At 54.3% G+C, this 18,032-nt stretch overlaps 11 protein-coding genes and 1 non-coding gene across 12 annotated transcripts; 6 read left to right on the forward strand and 6 right to left on the reverse strand.

Moving 5' to 3' along the window:
* Positions 1–52: 52 nt before the first annotated feature.
* BAUCODRAFT_33182 (uncharacterized protein) lies at positions 53–2,050 on the reverse strand. The gene is made up of 3 exons (XM_007677078.1): positions 683–2,050; positions 499–625; positions 53–445 (listed from the first exon to the last, which is right to left on the reverse strand). Exons 1-3 carry the CDS (start codon positions 1,613–1,615, stop codon positions 351–353), a joined length of 1,155 nt encoding a protein of 384 aa, XP_007675268.1. The 5' UTR covers positions 1,616–2,050; the 3' UTR covers positions 53–350.
* A 114-nt stretch (positions 2,051–2,164) lies between these two features.
* BAUCODRAFT_33183 (uncharacterized protein) lies at positions 2,165–4,011 on the reverse strand. Its single transcript, XM_007677079.1, has one exon. The coding sequence runs from the start codon at positions 3,800–3,802 to the stop codon at positions 2,312–2,314; it is 1,491 nt and encodes a 496-aa protein (XP_007675269.1). The 5' UTR covers positions 3,803–4,011; the 3' UTR covers positions 2,165–2,311.
* A 340-nt stretch (positions 4,012–4,351) lies between these two features.
* BAUCODRAFT_40059 (uncharacterized protein) lies at positions 4,352–5,372 on the forward strand (the record flags this gene model as incomplete). Its single annotated transcript, XM_007677134.1, has 2 exons — positions 4,352–4,593; positions 4,643–5,372. Coding segments are annotated over 2 exons (972 nt in total), but the record flags the coding sequence as incomplete, so codon positions are not given.
* A 344-nt stretch (positions 5,373–5,716) lies between these two features.
* On the reverse strand, positions 5,717–5,864 carry BAUCODRAFT_t20. The gene has a single exon. It is a non-coding gene; the product is annotated as a tRNA-Leu (tRNA).
* Positions 5,865–6,081: 217 nt separating this feature from the next.
* Positions 6,082–6,608, forward strand: BAUCODRAFT_453290 (uncharacterized protein). Its single transcript, XM_007677646.1, has one exon. It carries the CDS (start codon positions 6,239–6,241, stop codon positions 6,515–6,517), a length of 279 nt encoding a protein of 92 aa, XP_007675836.1. The 5' UTR covers positions 6,082–6,238; the 3' UTR covers positions 6,518–6,608.
* BAUCODRAFT_453291 (uncharacterized protein) lies at positions 6,609–6,929 on the forward strand. Its single transcript, XM_007677647.1, has 2 exons — positions 6,609–6,705; positions 6,756–6,929. Exons 1-2 carry the CDS (start codon positions 6,699–6,701, stop codon positions 6,905–6,907), a joined length of 159 nt encoding a protein of 52 aa, XP_007675837.1. The 5' UTR covers positions 6,609–6,698; the 3' UTR covers positions 6,908–6,929.
* A 49-nt stretch (positions 6,930–6,978) lies between these two features.
* Positions 6,979–7,347, reverse strand: BAUCODRAFT_54865 (uncharacterized protein; the record flags this gene model as incomplete). The annotated part of the gene is made up of 2 exons (XM_007677185.1): positions 6,979–7,238; positions 7,296–7,347. Coding segments are annotated over 2 exons (312 nt in total), but the record flags the coding sequence as incomplete, so codon positions are not given.
* Positions 7,348–7,820: 473 nt separating this feature from the next.
* BAUCODRAFT_453277 (uncharacterized protein) lies at positions 7,821–9,729 on the forward strand. The gene has a single exon (XM_007677648.1). The coding sequence runs from the start codon at positions 8,100–8,102 to the stop codon at positions 9,342–9,344; it is 1,245 nt and encodes a 414-aa protein (XP_007675838.1). The 5' UTR covers positions 7,821–8,099; the 3' UTR covers positions 9,345–9,729.
* Positions 9,730–10,271: 542 nt separating this feature from the next.
* On the forward strand, positions 10,272–12,187 carry BAUCODRAFT_453387 (uncharacterized protein). The gene is made up of 4 exons (XM_007677649.1): positions 10,272–10,322; positions 10,393–10,467; positions 10,566–10,877; positions 10,929–12,187. Exons 3-4 carry the CDS (start codon positions 10,626–10,628, stop codon positions 11,754–11,756), a joined length of 1,080 nt encoding a protein of 359 aa, XP_007675839.1. The 5' UTR covers positions 10,272–10,322; positions 10,393–10,467; positions 10,566–10,625; the 3' UTR covers positions 11,757–12,187.
* Positions 12,188–12,338: 151 nt separating this feature from the next.
* Positions 12,339–15,298, reverse strand: BAUCODRAFT_33191 (uncharacterized protein). The gene is made up of 2 exons (XM_007677080.1): positions 13,560–15,298; positions 12,339–13,487 (listed from the first exon to the last, which is right to left on the reverse strand). Exons 1-2 carry the CDS (start codon positions 15,277–15,279, stop codon positions 12,619–12,621), a joined length of 2,589 nt encoding a protein of 862 aa, XP_007675270.1. The 5' UTR covers positions 15,280–15,298; the 3' UTR covers positions 12,339–12,618.
* A 167-nt stretch (positions 15,299–15,465) lies between these two features.
* BAUCODRAFT_453390 (uncharacterized protein) lies at positions 15,466–16,982 on the forward strand. The gene has a single exon (XM_007677650.1). The coding sequence runs from the start codon at positions 15,651–15,653 to the stop codon at positions 16,743–16,745; it is 1,095 nt and encodes a 364-aa protein (XP_007675840.1). The 5' UTR covers positions 15,466–15,650; the 3' UTR covers positions 16,746–16,982.
* On the reverse strand, positions 16,932–18,011 carry BAUCODRAFT_68862 (uncharacterized protein; the record flags this gene model as incomplete). Its single annotated transcript, XM_007677280.1, has 2 exons — positions 16,932–17,032; positions 17,090–18,011. 2 exons carry the CDS (start codon positions 18,009–18,011, stop codon positions 16,932–16,934), a joined length of 1,023 nt encoding a protein of 340 aa, XP_007675470.1.
* Between the last annotated feature and the right edge of the window lie 21 nt (positions 18,012–18,032).

Genomic DNA, 18,032 nt, shown 5'->3' on the forward strand with positions numbered 1-18,032 from the left:
AAACGGCGTTGAGGCTAGAGAACAGATCGCTGGAGAGCGACCAAATTGTAATCTGCCATAGATCTCAATCTTGTTTCGACGTGGCCATAACATCCGATATTATAACGGCAGCCTGTGAAGGCGCTATGGCATTGGGATAGTGTGAAGTTCTCGGACGTCGCCGGTTTTCGTTTTTGGGATGCTTCAAAGCTAGGCGCCACACTAAGTAATCAAGCCAGGAGGTATCCTCGACCGGCATTCCTCCCATTCCCATTCCCATATTCGAACGCCAGCAATGTTTGGTACCCATGGTATCGTCAACCCGCAGCGCTATGCTGGGAAAGAGTCCTTACGCCATGCTAATCGAAGCTTCAATCCAATGCATTAATGTACCGCTTGACCATCTCGAAGTTGCTGAAGAAGATCATGTTCACGAAGCAGGATCGGATGACAGAGACTCCCAGTCCTGCCTATAGCGTTAGTGGCAGGACGAGCCGATAGAGGTCTTGGCGAGCTCACCTCTGTATGCTCCAACTTGAAAGACTCGAATCGGCGGCACAGGCGTATGCGCGCTTCCGGCGGAGAGCAAGGCCTTCTGATACAGTGTCTTCGCCACGTCGATTGGGTAAATCAGGGTGGATGTCAGCTTAAATATATTAGTGACTTCACATGAGACACGGAGACTTACACAAGCCCAACTTACTATCCCACATAGACCACCTGCGACCAGCACGGCGTAGGGGCTCGTCGGGCTCCTACCCCGCGCGTTCGCCATGAGCTGTTTGGCCGATTCGTAGGTAGTGAAGTAGATTGCAGTGCCGATGGTGTCACGGAGGAGGTGCAGCTTGTAGCCTGCGTACAGGCCTTGGAAACCGCGGTCGCGGATGAGGCGGCGGGCGGTGTTCCAGGAGCCGGTCTTGCCGTCCAGATGACTTGAGGGAGGTGTGCGTGGCGATTTGGCGCCATTGGCTGGAGGTGCCACTGCTTTTTCACGCGCCTCTTTGCCGGCCAACTGCTCATTGAGCTTGGTGAGTTCAAACGGGCAGCTGAGTGTGGTGATGATAGCACCAGCAACTGCGCCTGCCGTCCCGAAACAAGCCAAGGTGTAGATGTTTGGATAGCTTCCTGGCGCATTCGCAATATGCAGCGGACTGTGGCCTGTGAATCGCTTCATTAACCCGTCGATGGTGTACTTGGCGCGCTGATAGATGCTGAAGCTGAAAGTGCGCACCACGGTAACACTGACCAGAGGCGGACCGACACCACGCCAGAAAGTGCGGAGGCCTTCGGCTCTGTATGCATCCTTTATCGTAGCGAGAAAGCCAGTCTCGTAGCTCTGCATGCGACTCTTGGCGAAGTCGAGCGGAAAAGCGACGAACGTGGAAAGCACGCTGGATGAGGAAGCTGCGATTTCCGTGCGGTATTTCTTGGCCAAGCGTCGAAAATCCCCACCCGGCTGGAAGGAGAGAACGTGCTTGCTCTTGTTTGCTGATGCGGGTAAGTCACGAGGCAGTGACTGCTTGCCTCCCTCGCCTTTGCTGCCATTATCGGCCAGTAAGCGCGGTGCCTGGTCGTTCTTGCTGCCTTCGTCCGTCGTTGTGCGTGTAATCTTGTCTTCACCATCTGACGAAGGCATCGTGGTTGAGTTAAGGAGTGACCTCCTCAAGGCAATCTACGGGGCTGCCTACTGCAAAGGCGCTCCATGAAGCCCGTGCCTGCCTCTCCCTCCTCGCTGACTGCAGCCGTCTGCACTTGCGGCAACGGGTCGCCGTATGTAATGTTGGCAGGTTCTGCCTATACTCTCCTCACACGTTCTTCCTCATACAATGCTTGCAGTCTTGGTGCAACGTTCCTTTTGCAGCTTACGCGCGTGCGTCGGTGCAATGGGTCTTAACTCGCTCGAGTACTGGGGAATCTTGGAGCGCTGCGCGTGGAAATACCACCGTCTAAGTAGACTACTGTTAGTACCTACTCAAACGGAGCTACATCCGAGTGCGTAGCCAGATCCAGGAAGCAGAGCACGGCAGTCGGCGTATCCAGGGAATGTCGTGTGTTGGGGCAATGGTGCTTGTTCGGGTTCAGTCCCGAGTTATGGAGAGCGAGCTTCCAATGTGGGGCGGCATCAAGCCACAAGAGCTATGACATCCAGCGCATGTGATATTGACAATGGCCTAAGGCATCGGAGACGGCATTGCTGACGGTCGACGTGCAACCACATGCATATCACTGGTATGATTGGCTTTTCACATCAAGGATCAAGGCGTTTGTTACAATGTCTCACCGCCCACATCTAGACCGACAAGCAATGTTCGATCGTGAGTCCTCGCAAGCATCACAGCCATATCATTCCAACCGCGCTGCCAATCGTGACGAACATGAATCCTGCAGCCCACCTCACGGCGCTCGCCTGACTGGGTGACACTTTGCCCGTATTCTGCTGCCCACTAACCGTCGCCGAGCAGCTCACAGCCCCACAAACATACTCCGAAGGACAACACCCTCCGCTCGCCGACGCTGGGCATGAGTACCATCCGTTTGCGCACGAGCCTTGACTTCCCGCAGGCGATGCTGCGGTCGTTGTGCCTCCACCAACCACCGTTGTCGAAGTGTAGGGTACGACGACGGTGGCCCCAGACGAAATGATGGCGGTGCTCTCTGATGAGGGGCATGATGTAGTATCGCAATCGCGGCCCACCCTACAACATCCGCCCATGTAGTATGCGGAGCACACGTAGTACCCTGTCGGGCAGATGTCATTTGTCGTAGCCGTCGAAGCTACACTTGCTGCGGAGACGGATGCGGTGGTCGTGCTGTCGCTTGTTGGTAGGATGGGTGCTCCGGCGGAGATGGTAGAGGTCGTAGCGTTTACACATAGATTACTTGCTGCACATATTTGGCCATTGGGACAGCAACCGCCACCTAGCGACGCCGCGCAGGATTGATAGCCGGACGAACAGACCAAGGAGCTTTGACTACTTGGGCTTATTGTAGTTGTGCTTGTGGTGGGTGTGATGAGCACCGTGACCGGCTGAATGATGGTAGTCATTGCGCCGCTTATGCTTTGCGTCACTGTGACCGTCGAGATAGACACGCTTGTGACGGCGGCTGGAGCAATAGAGGCTGTTGTTGGGGTTGGGGTCGTACTGCTGCTAATGGATCGACTGGAGCTGATTGTTGCGGTCACTGTGCTGGTAGGTAGCGTAACGACAGTCGTCTGCGTTCCCACAAACACACAGCCCGTCCCAGCGCAAACAGCGCCGGGAATGCAGCACCCTCCGTTCGGACTGTTCGGGCACGACGTGTAGCCTGCAGCACAGGAAGAGCAAGAAGCGGATGTACATGACTGACCCGCTGGACAGCAGCAGATACTTCCGCTTGAGTTGGTCACGCAAGATTCTCCAGTTGGGCAGCAGAGGTCTGAGCCTAGACTGGAACAGGACGTGGTGTTGGTAGGGCATTGGAAGGCGCGAGCGAAGATGCTGCGGCCGAGTATACTCAAACTTCGACCATGGTTCGTGTGCGGTGCAATGGGTGCGCGTCCAAGCGATAGATTCGAGGACACAAGGCTTGCGGCTTCCTCGAGTAGATGCGCAGGCTCCTCACCGAAGTCCCAGTAGTGCGGCCAGAACTTCTCGCCCTCGTCTTCACTCATCTTCCTGATGCCGAGTGGAACTTGCCATCGAAGCTGCTCGGAATGTTGCATTCCATTCACCTTGTCTCCGCTGTCGCCGGTCCTTGCGACATGTTGGGCATCGACTCGAAAGCAGACCAGTAACGCCAGAAGACCTGACGGGAGCAGCAGAAGTCTATCTAGATGTCTCATCTTGCGTTTCACCGAGCGGTCGTGTTCGTGTTCCCTTGGTTAGAGTATCCGACTACCTAAGCGACCAAGTGAGCATCACGATCGCACCAGCACAGCGTCAAGTGCACGTCGACATCGGTTCGAAGGTGATACCGAGAGAACAGAAGAACTGCACTTAGCCTTACGAAGTCGCACATTACAAGGCCGGAGCCCTTCCGGCGCAAACTTGCTGGTGTACGTTGTTGAACGGTGTGTGTGGGGCGTGAGAAGGCTGGGCGGAAAGGTCAATGCAGCACATAGCCCGCCGTAAAGGTGTTGCATTGATGAAACATGAACCATCATGATGTGTGGCTATGATGTAGGGGGGGGTGGAGTTGCATAGCATCTCTATCTGACTTGGTATTGCGGACCGAAAGCCACTAGGACGACCTTGAAAGACGTACTTTTCTTTGCATATCGAGCACTTGAGGGCAGCACCGAATGAGCATCATGTTCCTCTGTCTTAGAGACGTACTCTATCTTGCTACTCTCTATATTGGTACATTTGCACAAGCCTTCCATCATCCGCCGCAAGCCATCTTCGTTGATACAGACATCCTCACTGACGTCGATGATGTTGGAGCCTTAGCAATAGCCAACGTACTTCACAACTGCGGGCTCGCTGACCTACAGGGAGTGGCAGTCAACACACATTCAAGATACGGCGCGTTGGCTGTGAGCGCTATCAATACTTACTTTGGAAATAGCGACGTGCCCGTTGCTGCCATACGACCGCTGACTGAGGATACCTTCTTCGACAGAATGACTTACAGGTAGATGCCTGAAAATCCGTATCGAGTGCGCGGTCTGACAACGCGGCAGATGTGGCGAGTATGCGAGTAGAGTCGCCTACAATTGGCCGCGAGCGTTGAATGAATCCTTCAGCACACCAACACCGGTTGAGCTCTACCGTAGCGTATTGGCTTCGGGGGGCAATAACAGCCTCAATATGATTTCTGTTGGTTTTCTGACAAACATTGCCGACCTACTCCGCTCGCCGGCAGATGGGATCAGCAGCTTGACAGGACTCGAACTGATCAATGCTAAAGTCAAGGAACTGATCGTAATGGGCGGCCGCTACCCATCAGGCTGGGAGTACAACTTCGGTGGCGTAGACCCAGCAAGTACGCGGTATGTTCTGGAACACTGGCCGGTAGATGTACCCTTGACCTTTTCCGGCTGGGAACTTGGAGTAGCCATCTGCTCAGGCCAGAATCTGCGAACACATTCCCCGCCTAATTCGCCGGTCTTTGCTGCGTATGAGTGGTACATTGGCCGCTGTCAGACAGTGTGGGAATCGTGGGATCCCGTTACGGTGCTTTACGGTATCCTGGGGATGGATGGGTTCGAACAGCTCGGTCTCACGTCTCCATTTGCGTATGCAAACGAGGGTGGATATAACGCAATTGTCGATGATAAGGGAGCCAACGCATGGGTGAACGATCAGACTGTGACAAACCAGCATTGGCTGAAGCTTGCATACGGGGTAAATAATTGGACTGTTGCAGAGATCCTGAATCGCTTCCTGACGTACGACCCGAAGCAGCAGGAGTGCTTGACAGATAGCCCGATGTTGTTGGAGCAATATGGACGTCCTCCATATTCTGATCTTTCCTGATGTGCCGCTGATGTGAGCCGACTTGACCACTAGGTATCTTCCATGGTTTATGACAGCAAAAAGTGAAGCACCCGCCTTGATTGAACGTGTGGTTATTGAGTTGTTCAGGTGTAAGAGTAAGCAGTTGGATGCGACGCCCGCTTTGTGTGGGGTAAAGGGTCCAGCGAATTCTGCTGAACCTCAGTCCTCGAATATGCCGCAAATGCTCTCCCAATTGATCACATTTCGAAGGACACCGTTCAAAAGAGAATCAATTGATCGATCAATTGATTGAATATTGATGAGAGTGGGATTTGAACCCACGCCCTTTCTAATGAGAGGTTAGAAACCGGTTTAATGAATCGATTGAAAGTTCACCTACCGGACTAGCGATTTGTAGGAAGTAAATCCTTAAGCTAGCGCCTTAGACCGCTCGGCCATCTCACCGGATATAGTATAAGCTTTAATAAAATCATATATGATACCGATGAGATGAAGCCGGGCTACAGCCGAGCCGCTGTCGCCATCCCGTTGTCTCCCACGATGGGTTGTTGGACGGACACCGTAGCAGTGTTCGTAATCTACCCGTCACCAACAATCGTATCTGGACTGCTAACTCACGTCGTATCGATCATAGTTGTTAGCAACGTGTGATGGCTCAGGAAGAGTCTCTGCACAATGATGAAGATGACGGACGCCTTAGATGCATGTGTCGAGTCTATGCCCGTCAAACGCCACCCTTGGCTACTTAGGGAACCTCCTGATGATCGTCTCATCTGACGGCTTCCTTTCAACAATGTCAACGTCTGACTTGCAAAACAATGGATAACGTAGAGTGGCCTTCGCAGCCTATCCCACAGCAGATCAAGAATCTTATTGCTCGCTTTTACAAGCTCGTAGACACTAGCACGCATGACACCAGCCGAGAACTTGCAGACACGGTCTTTACCGAAGACAGTACATTCACTGTCAACCGACGCGTGATGGCAGGCAGAGACGGTGGGGATGCAACGCAAGCCCAACGGCTTGTTATTAGCGTGCTGATGCTACCGCAGAGATCGCGCAGTTTCGAAGTGGCGGCGGTGGTTCGTCGACCATAGTGTCTCGCCGACATGAAGTGCATAAAGTCTACACGTGCACCGAGAGTGGAGACGACCTATTGATGACGGGTACTCTGACCTTAGAGTCAGATGTGGGCCTGATCGGCAACACAGATTACTGCGCGAGGTGTGTAGTAGACGATGCTTCGTCTAAGAGCCCGAGGATACAGCAGTGGCAGGGATGGCTCGTAAGCAACCTTATGCCTATCCTGACGATAAGGTCGCTAAACACGATTAGGACAATACACCGTTCTTGGAACTTGGCATTATCCGCCCTGGATCGATCAAGCTCGTGTCAAGCGGTATCCTCGACACGATCGGTGGCAGGTAACGAAATTCACGAGCGCGAGAAGCATGTTGTCCAAAACCTGTTCGATATCTATACTTTGATGTCTGAAAGCGGAAGGAGAGCTCGCTTCAAGCAGCAATCTGCTTTACAACTTCCATCCAGGTTTGGAAGGCACTGCTGCTTTGTTATGCTCGCAAGTACTAAGGATTGCTCCGTCTCGCTCGCGTTTCAAAACGCCTCGGGTGAGGGCCAGTGTCTTTCCAGTATGACAGATCTCGCACTCCATCAGCACGTCCTCGCCTTCCGCTGCTGGTCTCACGTAGGTCACGCTGAGCACACGACTCACGCCACCAGTTATCCAATTGTCTAGGCTGCCGATCGCCTGTATTGCCAGAGATGTACATACATCAAACATCGCTGCCTGGGCGCCGCCTAATAACCTGTCAGCAGCGAGGCTTAACGTGGGAAGGACACTTGAAGTGATCAGACCATGGAGGTTGTTGGTAGGATTGCAGTAGTAACGATCCACCTTGAACGCGAACGTGGCAACGTATTGATTCGGGCCCACCGTCTTGAAGTCTCTTAGTTTGCAGTGCTCTTCGATCCAGAGTGACAGGAATCGTTTGTCATTGGGCGCTTTATTGGACAACACTGTTCGGATGCGCTCCGCTGGCGACATGGCACCAAATTTCCGCAAGGTCTCTCCATCGAGTATGCCGAACCTGGGTGCTACCATTGTGTTGTCTAGAACAATTATAACTCAGAACTACACGTCGCCAACCATTGACTTGAAGGTTGATGAACAGCATCACAGACGTGTTGTACCTCGGCTCAACTCGGCGTGGGTTGACCTGCGAACACAGGTTGGCCTGCTTATACAACACTACGACGGTCAGAGCAGTAATGCGCTGCCGCGTGACTCCCATAATGTGAGTTCTCCGTAACTCTGTGGGAGCAGAACGAACGCGAAATAGTCCAAAGATCTCGGGATCGGAGTGTTACAGTAATTGTGCTACAGTAATGCCGCACTGAATTGTTGCCTCGCCGAGCGTGATGCCTCACCAAAGCCATCCATATGTAAGATATACGGCGACTTTTCACCGTAACGATGCCAAGAACAAGATCGTCAAGCATAGATCGTGCAACCTGCAGGTAATGGCGTGAGTTTCCGCGGAACGCTACATTCTACCACCCTGCTATTGAGAAAAGGAAAGTATCATGAACAGCTCCAACAGCCAACATACAAGAGCGCAACCGATTGTATTTGGTTGAGTTAAGGCTGTTACAATTCGAATGGCCAGCCCAAAGCGAGTACTTATCGCAGGCGCGGGCGTCGCAGGGCCATCACTCGCCTGGTTCCTGGCTCACAATGGCCACAATGTTACTATCGTGGAGCGAGCACCTGCACTGCGTACTTCGGGCCAACAGGTAGATGTGGCAGGCAAGGGCGTTCATATCGTCAAAGCTATGGGCATCTGGGACGAACTTCTCGCACATTCTACTGGAGATCAGGGCATCAAGTTCGTCGACGAGCACGACAAGATCTGGGCCGCGTTCCCTGTGGACAAGGAGAGCGGCGCCAGCAGCTTCGTTAAGGAGATTGAGATCCTCCGAGGCGAGATGGCCGAGGTGCTGTATCGGCACACGAAGGGTGACGTGGACTATGTCTTTGGCGAGCAGATTAGAGGACTCAAGGAGCAGGCCAAGCAGGTCACTGTCAGCTTCGCGAAGGGTGCGGATCGAGACTTTGACGTTGTGGTGGCGGCAGACGGCCTCTTTAGCAAGACGAGAGATATTGCATTCTCATCGTCATTTGCGCACGTGAAGAGCCTAAAGCAATGCTGCGCTCTCATGTCAATACCGTACAAAGAGTCTGACGGGTATTGGAGCAGATGGTACAACGCGCCTGGTGGACGATGTGTAGTTCTGCGTCCACAGCCAAAGATTGGCAAGACTGGTGCGTACTTGGCGGTGATGACGCCGCATAGTGGCAAGCTCGCGCTCCTGCCGCACGAGGCGCAGATCTCAGAATTCACACAGCTATTTGCGGATGCCGGCTGGGAGGCCGAACGGGTGCTACGCGAGATGAAGGATAATCCAAGTGTTTATGTCCAGGAGACTGCGCAAGTCAAGACCCCGAGCTGGGTGAGAGGACGGATAGCTTTGCTCGGAGATGCAGGATATTGTCCGAGTCCCGTGAGCGGGCAGGGTACTACCCTGGCATTCGTCGGTGCCTACATCCTGGCTGGGTGCCTTTGCACGTACGATGAAGTTGAGACCGCACTGAAACAGTACGAGCAGCAGATCAAGCCATTCGTGGAAAAGGCTCAAGCGTTGATACCGGGTGTACCGGGGATTGCGAACCCTCAGACGTCATGGGGTATTGCAGTCCTCTATACAGTGCTGTGGTGGAGCGATCTGATTGCGAAATCAGGCGTGCCTGGCTGGATAGGCAAATTGATGTCGCCGGTTGCAAGCTTGGTGAGCGGAAAGGAGCTCGAAATACCGACATATCCTGCGATGTCGACCAGAAGGTAAGGTCTAATTTCGCAAGCGTACAGTAAGACCTTCAGCGGAAGGCTTGCTGCATTCGGCATTAGATCCTCTGCTCGAATAAGTACGAAACTCGCAGAGAGCGCGCATCAGATACCGTCGTAGGCAAATGTAGCATCAAAGACCGCCACCAGCCTGCCCCATTGAAGGGGCCCAGCGCAGCAGCGGTGTCTCAGTGCTTGACTCTATTTGCTTTGCATCATCACCTGAACGCTCTGCATACTCATCGGCCCTCATAAAGGGTGACGGGTCCGGCTGCTTTGACACAGCAGGCGCAGCTTTGCTCGCCGACAGACCCAGAAAAGAGTTTGTGAACTCCTCGCATGAAGAATAAGCCCCATCGAGTTACCCGTTCCCAGCCGGTCCACGGCAAGACACTAATCGAGTGATACGTGCCCGCTGCGGACAGCCTTCAAACAGGCAATCGCATATCTATCGACCGCGACGAAGAGCTCTCGTCTGCGACATATGAACCCAACTTGTCTCCTCATAACGCTCCTACCCACCTCCTCCCACTCGTCCGCCCCAACGCAGCAGAGACCGGCAGAAGCAGAGAGCGCAGACTCATATCCTTGTCTCCGTTGCCGGCACTTGCAAGCAAGCGGTCTCTAAGCTCCACCAGTCCGAGCGAGATGGCATCTGAGCGGGAGTGCAAACGGTAGGCTGGGCGTGCGAAGAGGGATGGAAGTCGCAGGCAAGATAAGCCGCTGTATGTGCTTCTATGGCGGCGCGTTTCCGCAATCCTGGCACGAAGGTCAGGGTGTCCGGGGACTTTCTCCCAAAGCTGTATGTGCTAGACAGTGCGAGACCGTCAGTGTGTAAGCTTTGATTGCGATTCTTTCAGCGAGGAGTTGTCGGAGGGAAGAACTTTGGCAGAAGCGGCGGAGATTTCGCTGCAACGTGTGTGCTAGCGGCGGATGTGGCCGGATAAAGATGGCTTGGCGGGATAGAGCCCGGCGCGAGGTGAACTTCAGGCGCGTCAGTGGGAGTACTGTACTAAGAGTTGCATGATTGACACCACAGACCACAGCAGACCCCAACTTTCACCTTCACTTGACTTCGCATTCACTTCATACATTGCAGCTTACGACTGCTCACCAACATCTATGTAAGTAGTCCGCATCCGTACCATCCCCCAACCCAACCACAAGCATGTCTTTCCACTCTTACCGCTACGGCTACGGCAAACGGCCTAACACCGCCCAGAGTTACGATCCGCGCCGACCGTCAAATCTCTCGAACACGGTCACCGCCGGTGCCGACAATATGTCGCTCTTCGGCGGCGCGGCTGCAGCGAATGCCAACCCTACGCAAGGCGACCTGAGCAAAGATGTTCAGGTGAGCGACCCACCAACCGACAGCATCTCCGACCTGGTCTTCAGCCCCGCATCAGATCACCTCGCAGTCTCAAGTTGGGACAACAAAGTGCGGATCTATTCGATCGATCAGAATGGGCAGAGCAGTGGTGTCGCGTATTTCGAGCATCAGGGACCGGCATTGAACTGCTGTTGGACCAAGGTGAGGTTAAGGAGCCGCGTACACTGATGCCGTTGCTGAAGCTACGTATAGGATGGCCAAAAAGTCATCGGAGTCGGCGCCGACAAAGCTGCGCGTATGCTCGACCTCGGCGCAGGCCAGACACAAGCGAGCCAAGCGCAACAGGTCGCCGTGCATGACCAGCCCATCCGCTGCTGTCAAACTATCGTCGCAAACGGCACGCCGATGCTCGTCACCGGCGGCTGGGACAAGCTCGTCAAGTACTGGGACATGCGCTCAGACAAGCCTGCTGGCCAGCTCGAAGTTAAGGACCGTGTATACACTATGGACGTCCGCAACGATATGCTCGTCATCGGGACCGCAGAACGCTGGATAGAAGTCGTGAACATCAATAACCCCATGAGCACCTACAAAACCATACAGTCTCCGCTTAAGTGGCAAACCAGGGTCGTTAGTATCTTCTCTCCCGAAGCCAACGGATACGCGATTGGCAGTATCGAAGGGCGCTGCGCCATTCAGTACGTGGAAGACCGCGATCAGTCGAACAATTTCTCGTTCAAGTGCCATCGGCAGCAGACATCGAAAGACGTCTCGAACGTGTTTGCAGTCAATGCCATCTCTTTCCACCCACAGCATGGCACTTTCAGCACGGCTGGCAGTGACGGTACGTTCCACTTTTGGGACAAGGACGCTAAACATCGGCTCAAGGGTTACCCGGAGGTTGGAGGCACAATCAGTGCGACGGACTTTAACCGTTCGGGAAGCATCTTCGCGTATGCAGTCAGCTATGACTGGAGCAAGGGTTACCAGGGGAACTCGCCGAACCTTCCGAACAAGATCATGCTACATCCGATCACTGGGGATGAGTGTAAGCCGAGGCCGAAGACGAATAAGCGGTAGTATCGCAATGCAAGCTAGACTGTTACATGGCATTGCAGGTTTGCAGGCTTGGAGACCTGCATGCATTTCACCAGTGATCGAGATGCGCTTAATGGGCTTAGCGAGGCGTTGGGGTTGCGAAAACATAGTGTAAGCGATGTTAGCTAACGGACACGAAATCTCGCCGTGGAGATTGGAAATCATTTCTTGCAGCGTTTCTTCACGCAACCTTGCCGCTGACTACTGGCCATTTAAAGTGATCGAACCACGTGCCAAACCCATATTGAGCCTCAAGGCAATCTTCTCTAAATCAACCGACCACGGCTGGATGGCAGCGAGCTAAGCAGGCTCAGGAATCATTCTGCAAGGAAGCCCAGTCACATGGAAATCAGAGGGTCGCGGTTACCATCTCCACCTTCTCGACAAGCTGTCGCAGTTCCACAGTGTCACCCTTCTAGCACGCATACATCGATCCCTCGGTATCTCACTCGATCAACGAAAGCCCAGTGGCACGGTCGACATGCTTCGCGAGGTAGCACTCTTCATATCTGAGAATGCTGCCTAGGCTGGACTCGACGGAGCTTATACAGGAAGATGAGGAGCGGGGAAGAGAGATGGAAACTTCGACTTCTTGTATGACAAGCAAGCTGTTAAAGTTAAAACAATTACTTCGTCTGTTGCCCGTTCAGCCTTACTCGGTGGGTATGCTCAAGCTCACTGGCTTTCTCACACATCGCGAGCGCTTGCCCAACCTGGCGGCGGCGCTGTATCAATCAGATCACCACCTGCGCACACGTTCCTATGCAAGAACCCACCGAGTTCGTACAAATGTACAATGCCCTACCATAATCGTCACGAATCAACATAGCACACCACATCCACGTCATATCCTAATACTAGCCCCGATACTCCTTCCCTGATACCACATCCTCTCCTCCCACTGCCCAATCTTCACCCCGACATTCGCAAATGCGCTCAACTTCAAACGGCCGCCCAAAGCGCCTCTGACGGCATCATAACCCACCCCACCCAAACTCCAGTCCACCGGTAACCGCGGCGTAGTGATTCCGTTCCCGTCAGCGTCCACTGGCGGGACGGCGAACGGGATGTTATAGTCGATGTGACCCACGTTGTCGCCCTTGTAGAAGGCGTTGGCGTCGATGGAGGTTATGGTCATAATGGTCTCGCTGAACGGGGACAGCAGGGTGAATGTTGCGGTTGAACTGAAAAGGTGGAAAGTCGCGTCTCGGATGAAGTGCGGTGCGTTGTCGGCTTTATCATCGGCTGGAGAGTGTAGCCTTGGGGCTGAAACGTCGATGGGGAATTGGCTTAGCGCTTGCCCCAAGGCTGGGTACGATGGTATGCTTCCGTTGTGCATTTGCACTGTTATGCTAATGTTGTAGCCGGATATATAGCGGCTCAGGAGCTCTCGGCCTACGGCTGTGGCGTTAGTGCCACCCATTGTCAGGGGGTCGTAGACGGCCATCACTTGGAGGTTGGTGTTGTTGCCTGGTTTGATAGTCATGTTGCGGACGGTGGAGTGGCCTAATAAGGAGCCGTTCGCAGAGAAGTGCACGTCCATGTACGGCACGGTCGCAGAATGGTCGGTTGGGTTCGTGATGTTGACGAGGGCGCTTATGGTCATTCCCGTGGGAGTGGTCTCCACAATCTTTAGATCGAAGACCCTTGGGTTCAGATTAGGTAGTAAGCCATCGGTAGTGTCATTGTTGCCGTTAGTGCCTCGTGAAAGGGCTAGAGCTTGTTTCAGCATGCTATATACTAGGGTCTATCGTAACATCGTAGCCGGGGCAGGAGATCACGTACGCTTGATGGGTACCTGGCCCTCTGCAGGAATCTTCCTGACTGTCAGCTCACCCAGTGCCGTTTTCATCTCTACATCAACGTCGGCTTGTATATGCATCAGAACTGGCTTGTGGCGAAAAACCAAGTCTTGTATCACCTCCGTCAGCACGGTCTCGTTGGTGATGTGGAGCGGTGCATCCTTGACTGAGCTTCGGACCATAAGCGTTGGCCCTGAATGCCCAGAGGTACCAACTCGCTGGCTGCTCGCAGGTTGCCAGCGCCTGAGGTCAAGTTTGCCAAGCTTGTTGCCCTTGTAGAAGATCTCAGCATCTGCACGGACCCGGGAGACGGAGAAGTTGAAGTTCATTTCACCCGGGAGCGCAATAAGCGCACGAACGTTGGCGCTTAGGGTCGGGTTGCCCTCGGGTGTGTCAGGCTCGGCGAACGGATCCGGCATGCTGAAGTGGGTGTCTGTGAGGGAAAAGTTCTTGATGAGGTGACCCAGTGTCTTGCCTGGGAGCGGCACGGGCACAGTAAGGTCGGAGATTAGATCTGTGACCCAGCGTGGTGTGTTCAATTGCGGCGATGCTGATCCTTGAACGTAGATTGTGTTCTGCTTGCCATGCAGGTACTTGCCCAAGAGGATGTCCAACGGGCTTTTGTTAGAATCCGGACAGTCCTGCGTTAGCAAGTCCGGTATACGATGTACGATTCCGGTTGCATTCAGTTCGACCTTCTGCTTTGGATGGATGTAGATATCGTGCGTTTCGGCATTGGCAAGCTTAATGTACGGATCCGTCTTCTGACAGTTGTCGACCAAGATGTTGAAGGCCATTGGCGGCACGGTAAAGTCAATGGGATAGTCGTTCTGCACCAGCAGGCTCACGTCTGCTGCCATGCCTTTGCCACCTCTGGGTAGGTCGATCTCTCGGACGTTCAGCTTCTTGAAGTCGTAGGCCGGTATACTTGGGATGTCTTTATTCGCAAACAACATCTCGTGCCGAAAGACTTGCTTTCCAAGGCTGATGACCCCGGACCTCACCGGTACTCGCGCCTTGCCAAGCACGCGCAATTGGCCGAGGCGACCCTCAATCCAGTCGTTGGCGATACGCCTAATACCATCGACATCGCCCGGTTGCAGATCGCTCAGGAAGTCAACGTGAGTCGTGTGACCCGCTCGTAAGTCGACCTTAATGCCTGGTATACGCGCAGTTCCCAGCACTACGTTCCCATACTCTGGTAACGACACCTCGACCTCGCTTTCTCCGCTTTCAGCCTGTCGCGCGATATAAGTGAAAAACTTGCCCAGATCGCGCACCGGCTTCTTCTGTACTCTTCTCGCATCTAACGTGAAGTCGCCCTGTACTCGCGCCTTTATGCCTGTAGATGTGAATGAATCTATCGATAACGACGTAGGTTCGAAGACCACGGCTTGTTGCGCATATTGCTCGACTGTCGACGGCGCCAGGAAGGCAAAGACGATGATCAGGACTACCAGAATGCATAGCACTGAAAGCGCGAGTATGCTGGGCCATCTTCTCTTCGTTCCCTTCGCGCCGCCTCGCAGCGAGGCCAGAAGCGATCGCTCTGCAGGAACTTCGTGTTGCGGCTGGCTCGTATCGTCATGAACCGTAGCGGTTGATGATGGTAGCAACGGCGTCTGCTCGGTTGCCGCCGCCTCCCCGTCGACATCTCGACTTTCCTCCTCCCGCCTGCCACCCTGCTCTCCGTTCGCGGCCATCGCAACCGGTGTAGACTTGCCCAGCGGTGTATGCGACTTTGAGGACCCAATCACTTCCGCACTGTCCTTCACACGAGCCCAAGCATCATCGGAATGCGACAAACGTGCCACTGCGATATGCTCAGGTGTTCGTGTGATCAATGGATGATGGCAAGAAGGTGCCTAGAACCTGAATCATGTGCGGCTCATCGGCTCGTCGATCAAGTTAGCCGCGTGGCGGGTGGCTGGCTCGTGCGCGCATGCCGAACCCCACTTCCGTAATGGGAAGCTGCAGGAAGCTTGGCCCCAAGTGTTCCGAAGCTTTTCTGGCGTGAAGTGAACATTTACTCTTCACACATCAGCCAGAGCAGCCGACACTGTCCCGCGGCGACATGTCGACAGCACGCCTCCTTCGCCCGGCGAACAACTGTCTGCGAGCGGCGCAGTGCTCGAAGCGTGTCTACTCTACACCGTCTACACCGCAGACCTCACCCTTCGCGCCTAGACATCTACTCTCCATAGCCGATCTCACACCAGAAGAGCTCACCAAACTCGTCCGCAATGCCTCAGTCCACAAAGCGGCCGTCAAATCCGGCAAGCCACTTGGCACGCTTCAATCATCGCTACTCGGCCAAACGATCGCAATGCTCTTCACCAAACGCTCCACCAGAACTAGAGTCAGCACCGAGGCCGCTGTCGCCATGATGTCCGGCCACCCCCTCTTCCTCGGCTCTCAGGACATCCAGCTAGGCGTGAATGAATCAATGTACGACACGTCAGTCGTAGTGTCTTCCATGGTCGCTGGTATCGTAGCACGAGTGAACGCACATCAAGACGTCGCAGACCTGGCGAAGCACAGTAGCGTGCCAGTAATCAATGCGCTGAGCGATCTGTACCATCCCATGCAGACCATCGCGGATTACTTGACCGTGCATGAAGCATTTGCTACGACGCAGACGTCGGGCAGTGAGAGCACGCTCGGGTTAGAAGGGTTGAAGATAGCGTGGGTTGGGGATGCGAATAATGTGCTCTACGATCTTGCGATCGGGGCAGCGAAATTGGGGGTCGAGATTGCGGTTGCGACGCCGAAAGGCTACGAAATACCTGCAGAAATGAAACAGATCATTGCATCCTCCGCACCGAAAGGAACGTCCAGCCAGCTGCAAGAGACAAACGTACCGGAGGAGGCAGTGAGGAATGCGGACGTCATTGTTACAGATACGTGGGTGTCGATGGGCCAGGAAGAAGAGAAGGCCAAGCGTCTGCGCGACTTTGCTGGGTTCCAGGTCACGAAGGATCTGGCGCAGAGAGGCGGGGCGAAAGAGGGTTGGAAGTTCATGCATTGTTTGCCCCGGCACCCGGAGGAGGTCAGCGACGAAGTGTTTTACAGTCCGGCTAGCTTGGTGTTCCAAGAGGCGGAAAACAGGCTCTGGGCGGCTTTGGCGGCCCTTGAAGGCTTTGTGGTGAACAAAGGCAAGATTGTGTGAGATCATTTGTGGTAAGAGTTGTGCTTACATGGCGCATACGTGATGTGGGCCGCAAGCGTCATGGCGCAGCTAGATTCGAGCGCGCCCAACGCCGTACTCCCTTGCCGTGAGGCGCGCCGTAGAAGCGGAAATCCGCAGGATTAGGAGATCGCTTAACCGCGCAGTGGTTGAATCCTCGGGAAGGTACTAGCTTGGTGGTAGTGAAGCAGTGTCAACGACATCCTCCGCTTCCTTCTCCTCGAGCTCAGCGGTGCCGTGGAGCGGCGAGCGTGGCAGAGCCATGAGGCCTACGCACGCGTCAGCAATACAGAAGACAGATAGAGTTCTATCACGTAGATACGCACCGGTCCTCGCGCTTTCCAGTATGCCGAACGGCGAGATCAGCTTCATGAAACTATCGATCCTGACCGGCTTCGCACTGAGCTCAACAATGCAGTTGTTCGTGCTGATGTCGAGTATTTTCCCGCCAAACTGATGCGTGAGGTAAGTGATCGTCTGCAAGTGCTGGTTCTTCAACCGCAGTGCTTCACTCGGCGGCAGATTGCGCGGGTGGTAGTCGAAAGGCTGTTGCGCTTGCTCCTGCTCCTGCTGTTCTTGCCGGTCGGCCAGCTGGTCCGGCGTGAGATCTTCTGCCTGTGTAGTACCGAACGAAGTCTGATCTTGGTAATCGGTCATCTCTCGGTGATGCGCCAGGAGCTCTTCGAAGTACTCCGGGCCGAGTATGGAGATCTTGGCTAGGAGAAGTTCGCGTTGAACGAGAGGCGCTGCTGTGTAGTCCAACACCGCCCATACCGGCACCAAGTCTTCCAATTGTCTTCGTGCTTGCTCTACTACGCCGTCCTGCCCTTGCAGCACGATCGTCATGCGTGAGAGGTCCTGCACCTCCGTACTACAGACGACCAGACTGTCAATGTTGAAGCCTCGTGCTGCTAGAATACCGGAGACGCGTGATAGCACGCCAGGCTCGTTCTGCACGAGACAGTTGAGAACATGCCGTTTTGGGGGTGCTGTCGAAGGAATAGGAGTCTCGTAGAGGATGCTGGACACAGCTGCTGCGGGAGATACATTAGCTGTGCTGGCTGTTGCGGCTGGTAGAGGCGAGATGCGGCGGTGTAGCGCTTTGTAGGCGATTGCGCTTGTAGAAGAGGATTGATGTCGCTGCTGCTGCTTGGCTGCTGTGCGAGAAGCAGCTCTATGCGCGCATTGAGGTGCTTGCGGGTGGGCGAGCTGTAGTTGCAGGGCCCGCAATGCTCTTTTGGACGCCATTGTGTGTATGTGGTCTACTTT

This window comes from Baudoinia panamericana, assembly GCF_000338955.1.
Source record: "Baudoinia panamericana UAMH 10762 unplaced genomic scaffold BAUCOscaffold_5, whole genome shotgun sequence".
In the NCBI taxonomy this organism is placed as follows: domain Eukaryota; kingdom Fungi; phylum Ascomycota; class Dothideomycetes; order Mycosphaerellales; family Teratosphaeriaceae; genus Baudoinia; species Baudoinia panamericana.

Bases quoted from the DNA above. Each gene is read 5' to 3' on its own strand.
- BAUCODRAFT_33182 (XM_007677078.1), bottom strand. From the start codon at position 1,615: ATGCCTTCGTCAGATGGTGAAGACAAGATTACACGCACAACGACGGAC. The intron at 626-682 runs GTAAGTTGGGCT...AATATATTTAAG, and splicing joins CAGGTGGTCTATGTGGGATA to CTGACATCCACCCTGATTTA. The intron at 446-498 runs GTGAGCTCGCCA...CGCTATAGGCAG, and splicing joins TCAAGTTGGAGCATACAGAG to GACTGGGAGTCTCTGTCATC.
- BAUCODRAFT_33183 (XM_007677079.1), bottom strand. From the start codon at position 3,802: ATGAGACATCTAGATAGACTTCTGCTGCTCCCGTCAGGTCTTCTGGCG.
- BAUCODRAFT_453290 (XM_007677646.1), top strand. From the start codon at position 6,239: ATGGATAACGTAGAGTGGCCTTCGCAGCCTATCCCACAGCAGATCAAG.
- BAUCODRAFT_453277 (XM_007677648.1), top strand. From the start codon at position 8,100: ATGGCCAGCCCAAAGCGAGTACTTATCGCAGGCGCGGGCGTCGCAGGG.
- BAUCODRAFT_453387 (XM_007677649.1), top strand. From the start codon at position 10,626: ATGTCGCTCTTCGGCGGCGCGGCTGCAGCGAATGCCAACCCTACGCAA. The intron at 10,878-10,928 runs GTGAGGTTAAGG...AGCTACGTATAG, and splicing joins TGAACTGCTGTTGGACCAAG to GATGGCCAAAAAGTCATCGG.
- BAUCODRAFT_33191 (XM_007677080.1), bottom strand. From the start codon at position 15,279: ATGGCCGCGAACGGAGAGCAGGGTGGCAGGCGGGAGGAGGAAAGTCGA. The intron at 13,488-13,559 runs GTACGTGATCTC...AACAAGCTCTAG, and splicing joins GGGCCAGGTACCCATCAAGC to CCCTTTCACGAGGCACTAAC.
- BAUCODRAFT_453390 (XM_007677650.1), top strand. From the start codon at position 15,651: ATGTCGACAGCACGCCTCCTTCGCCCGGCGAACAACTGTCTGCGAGCG.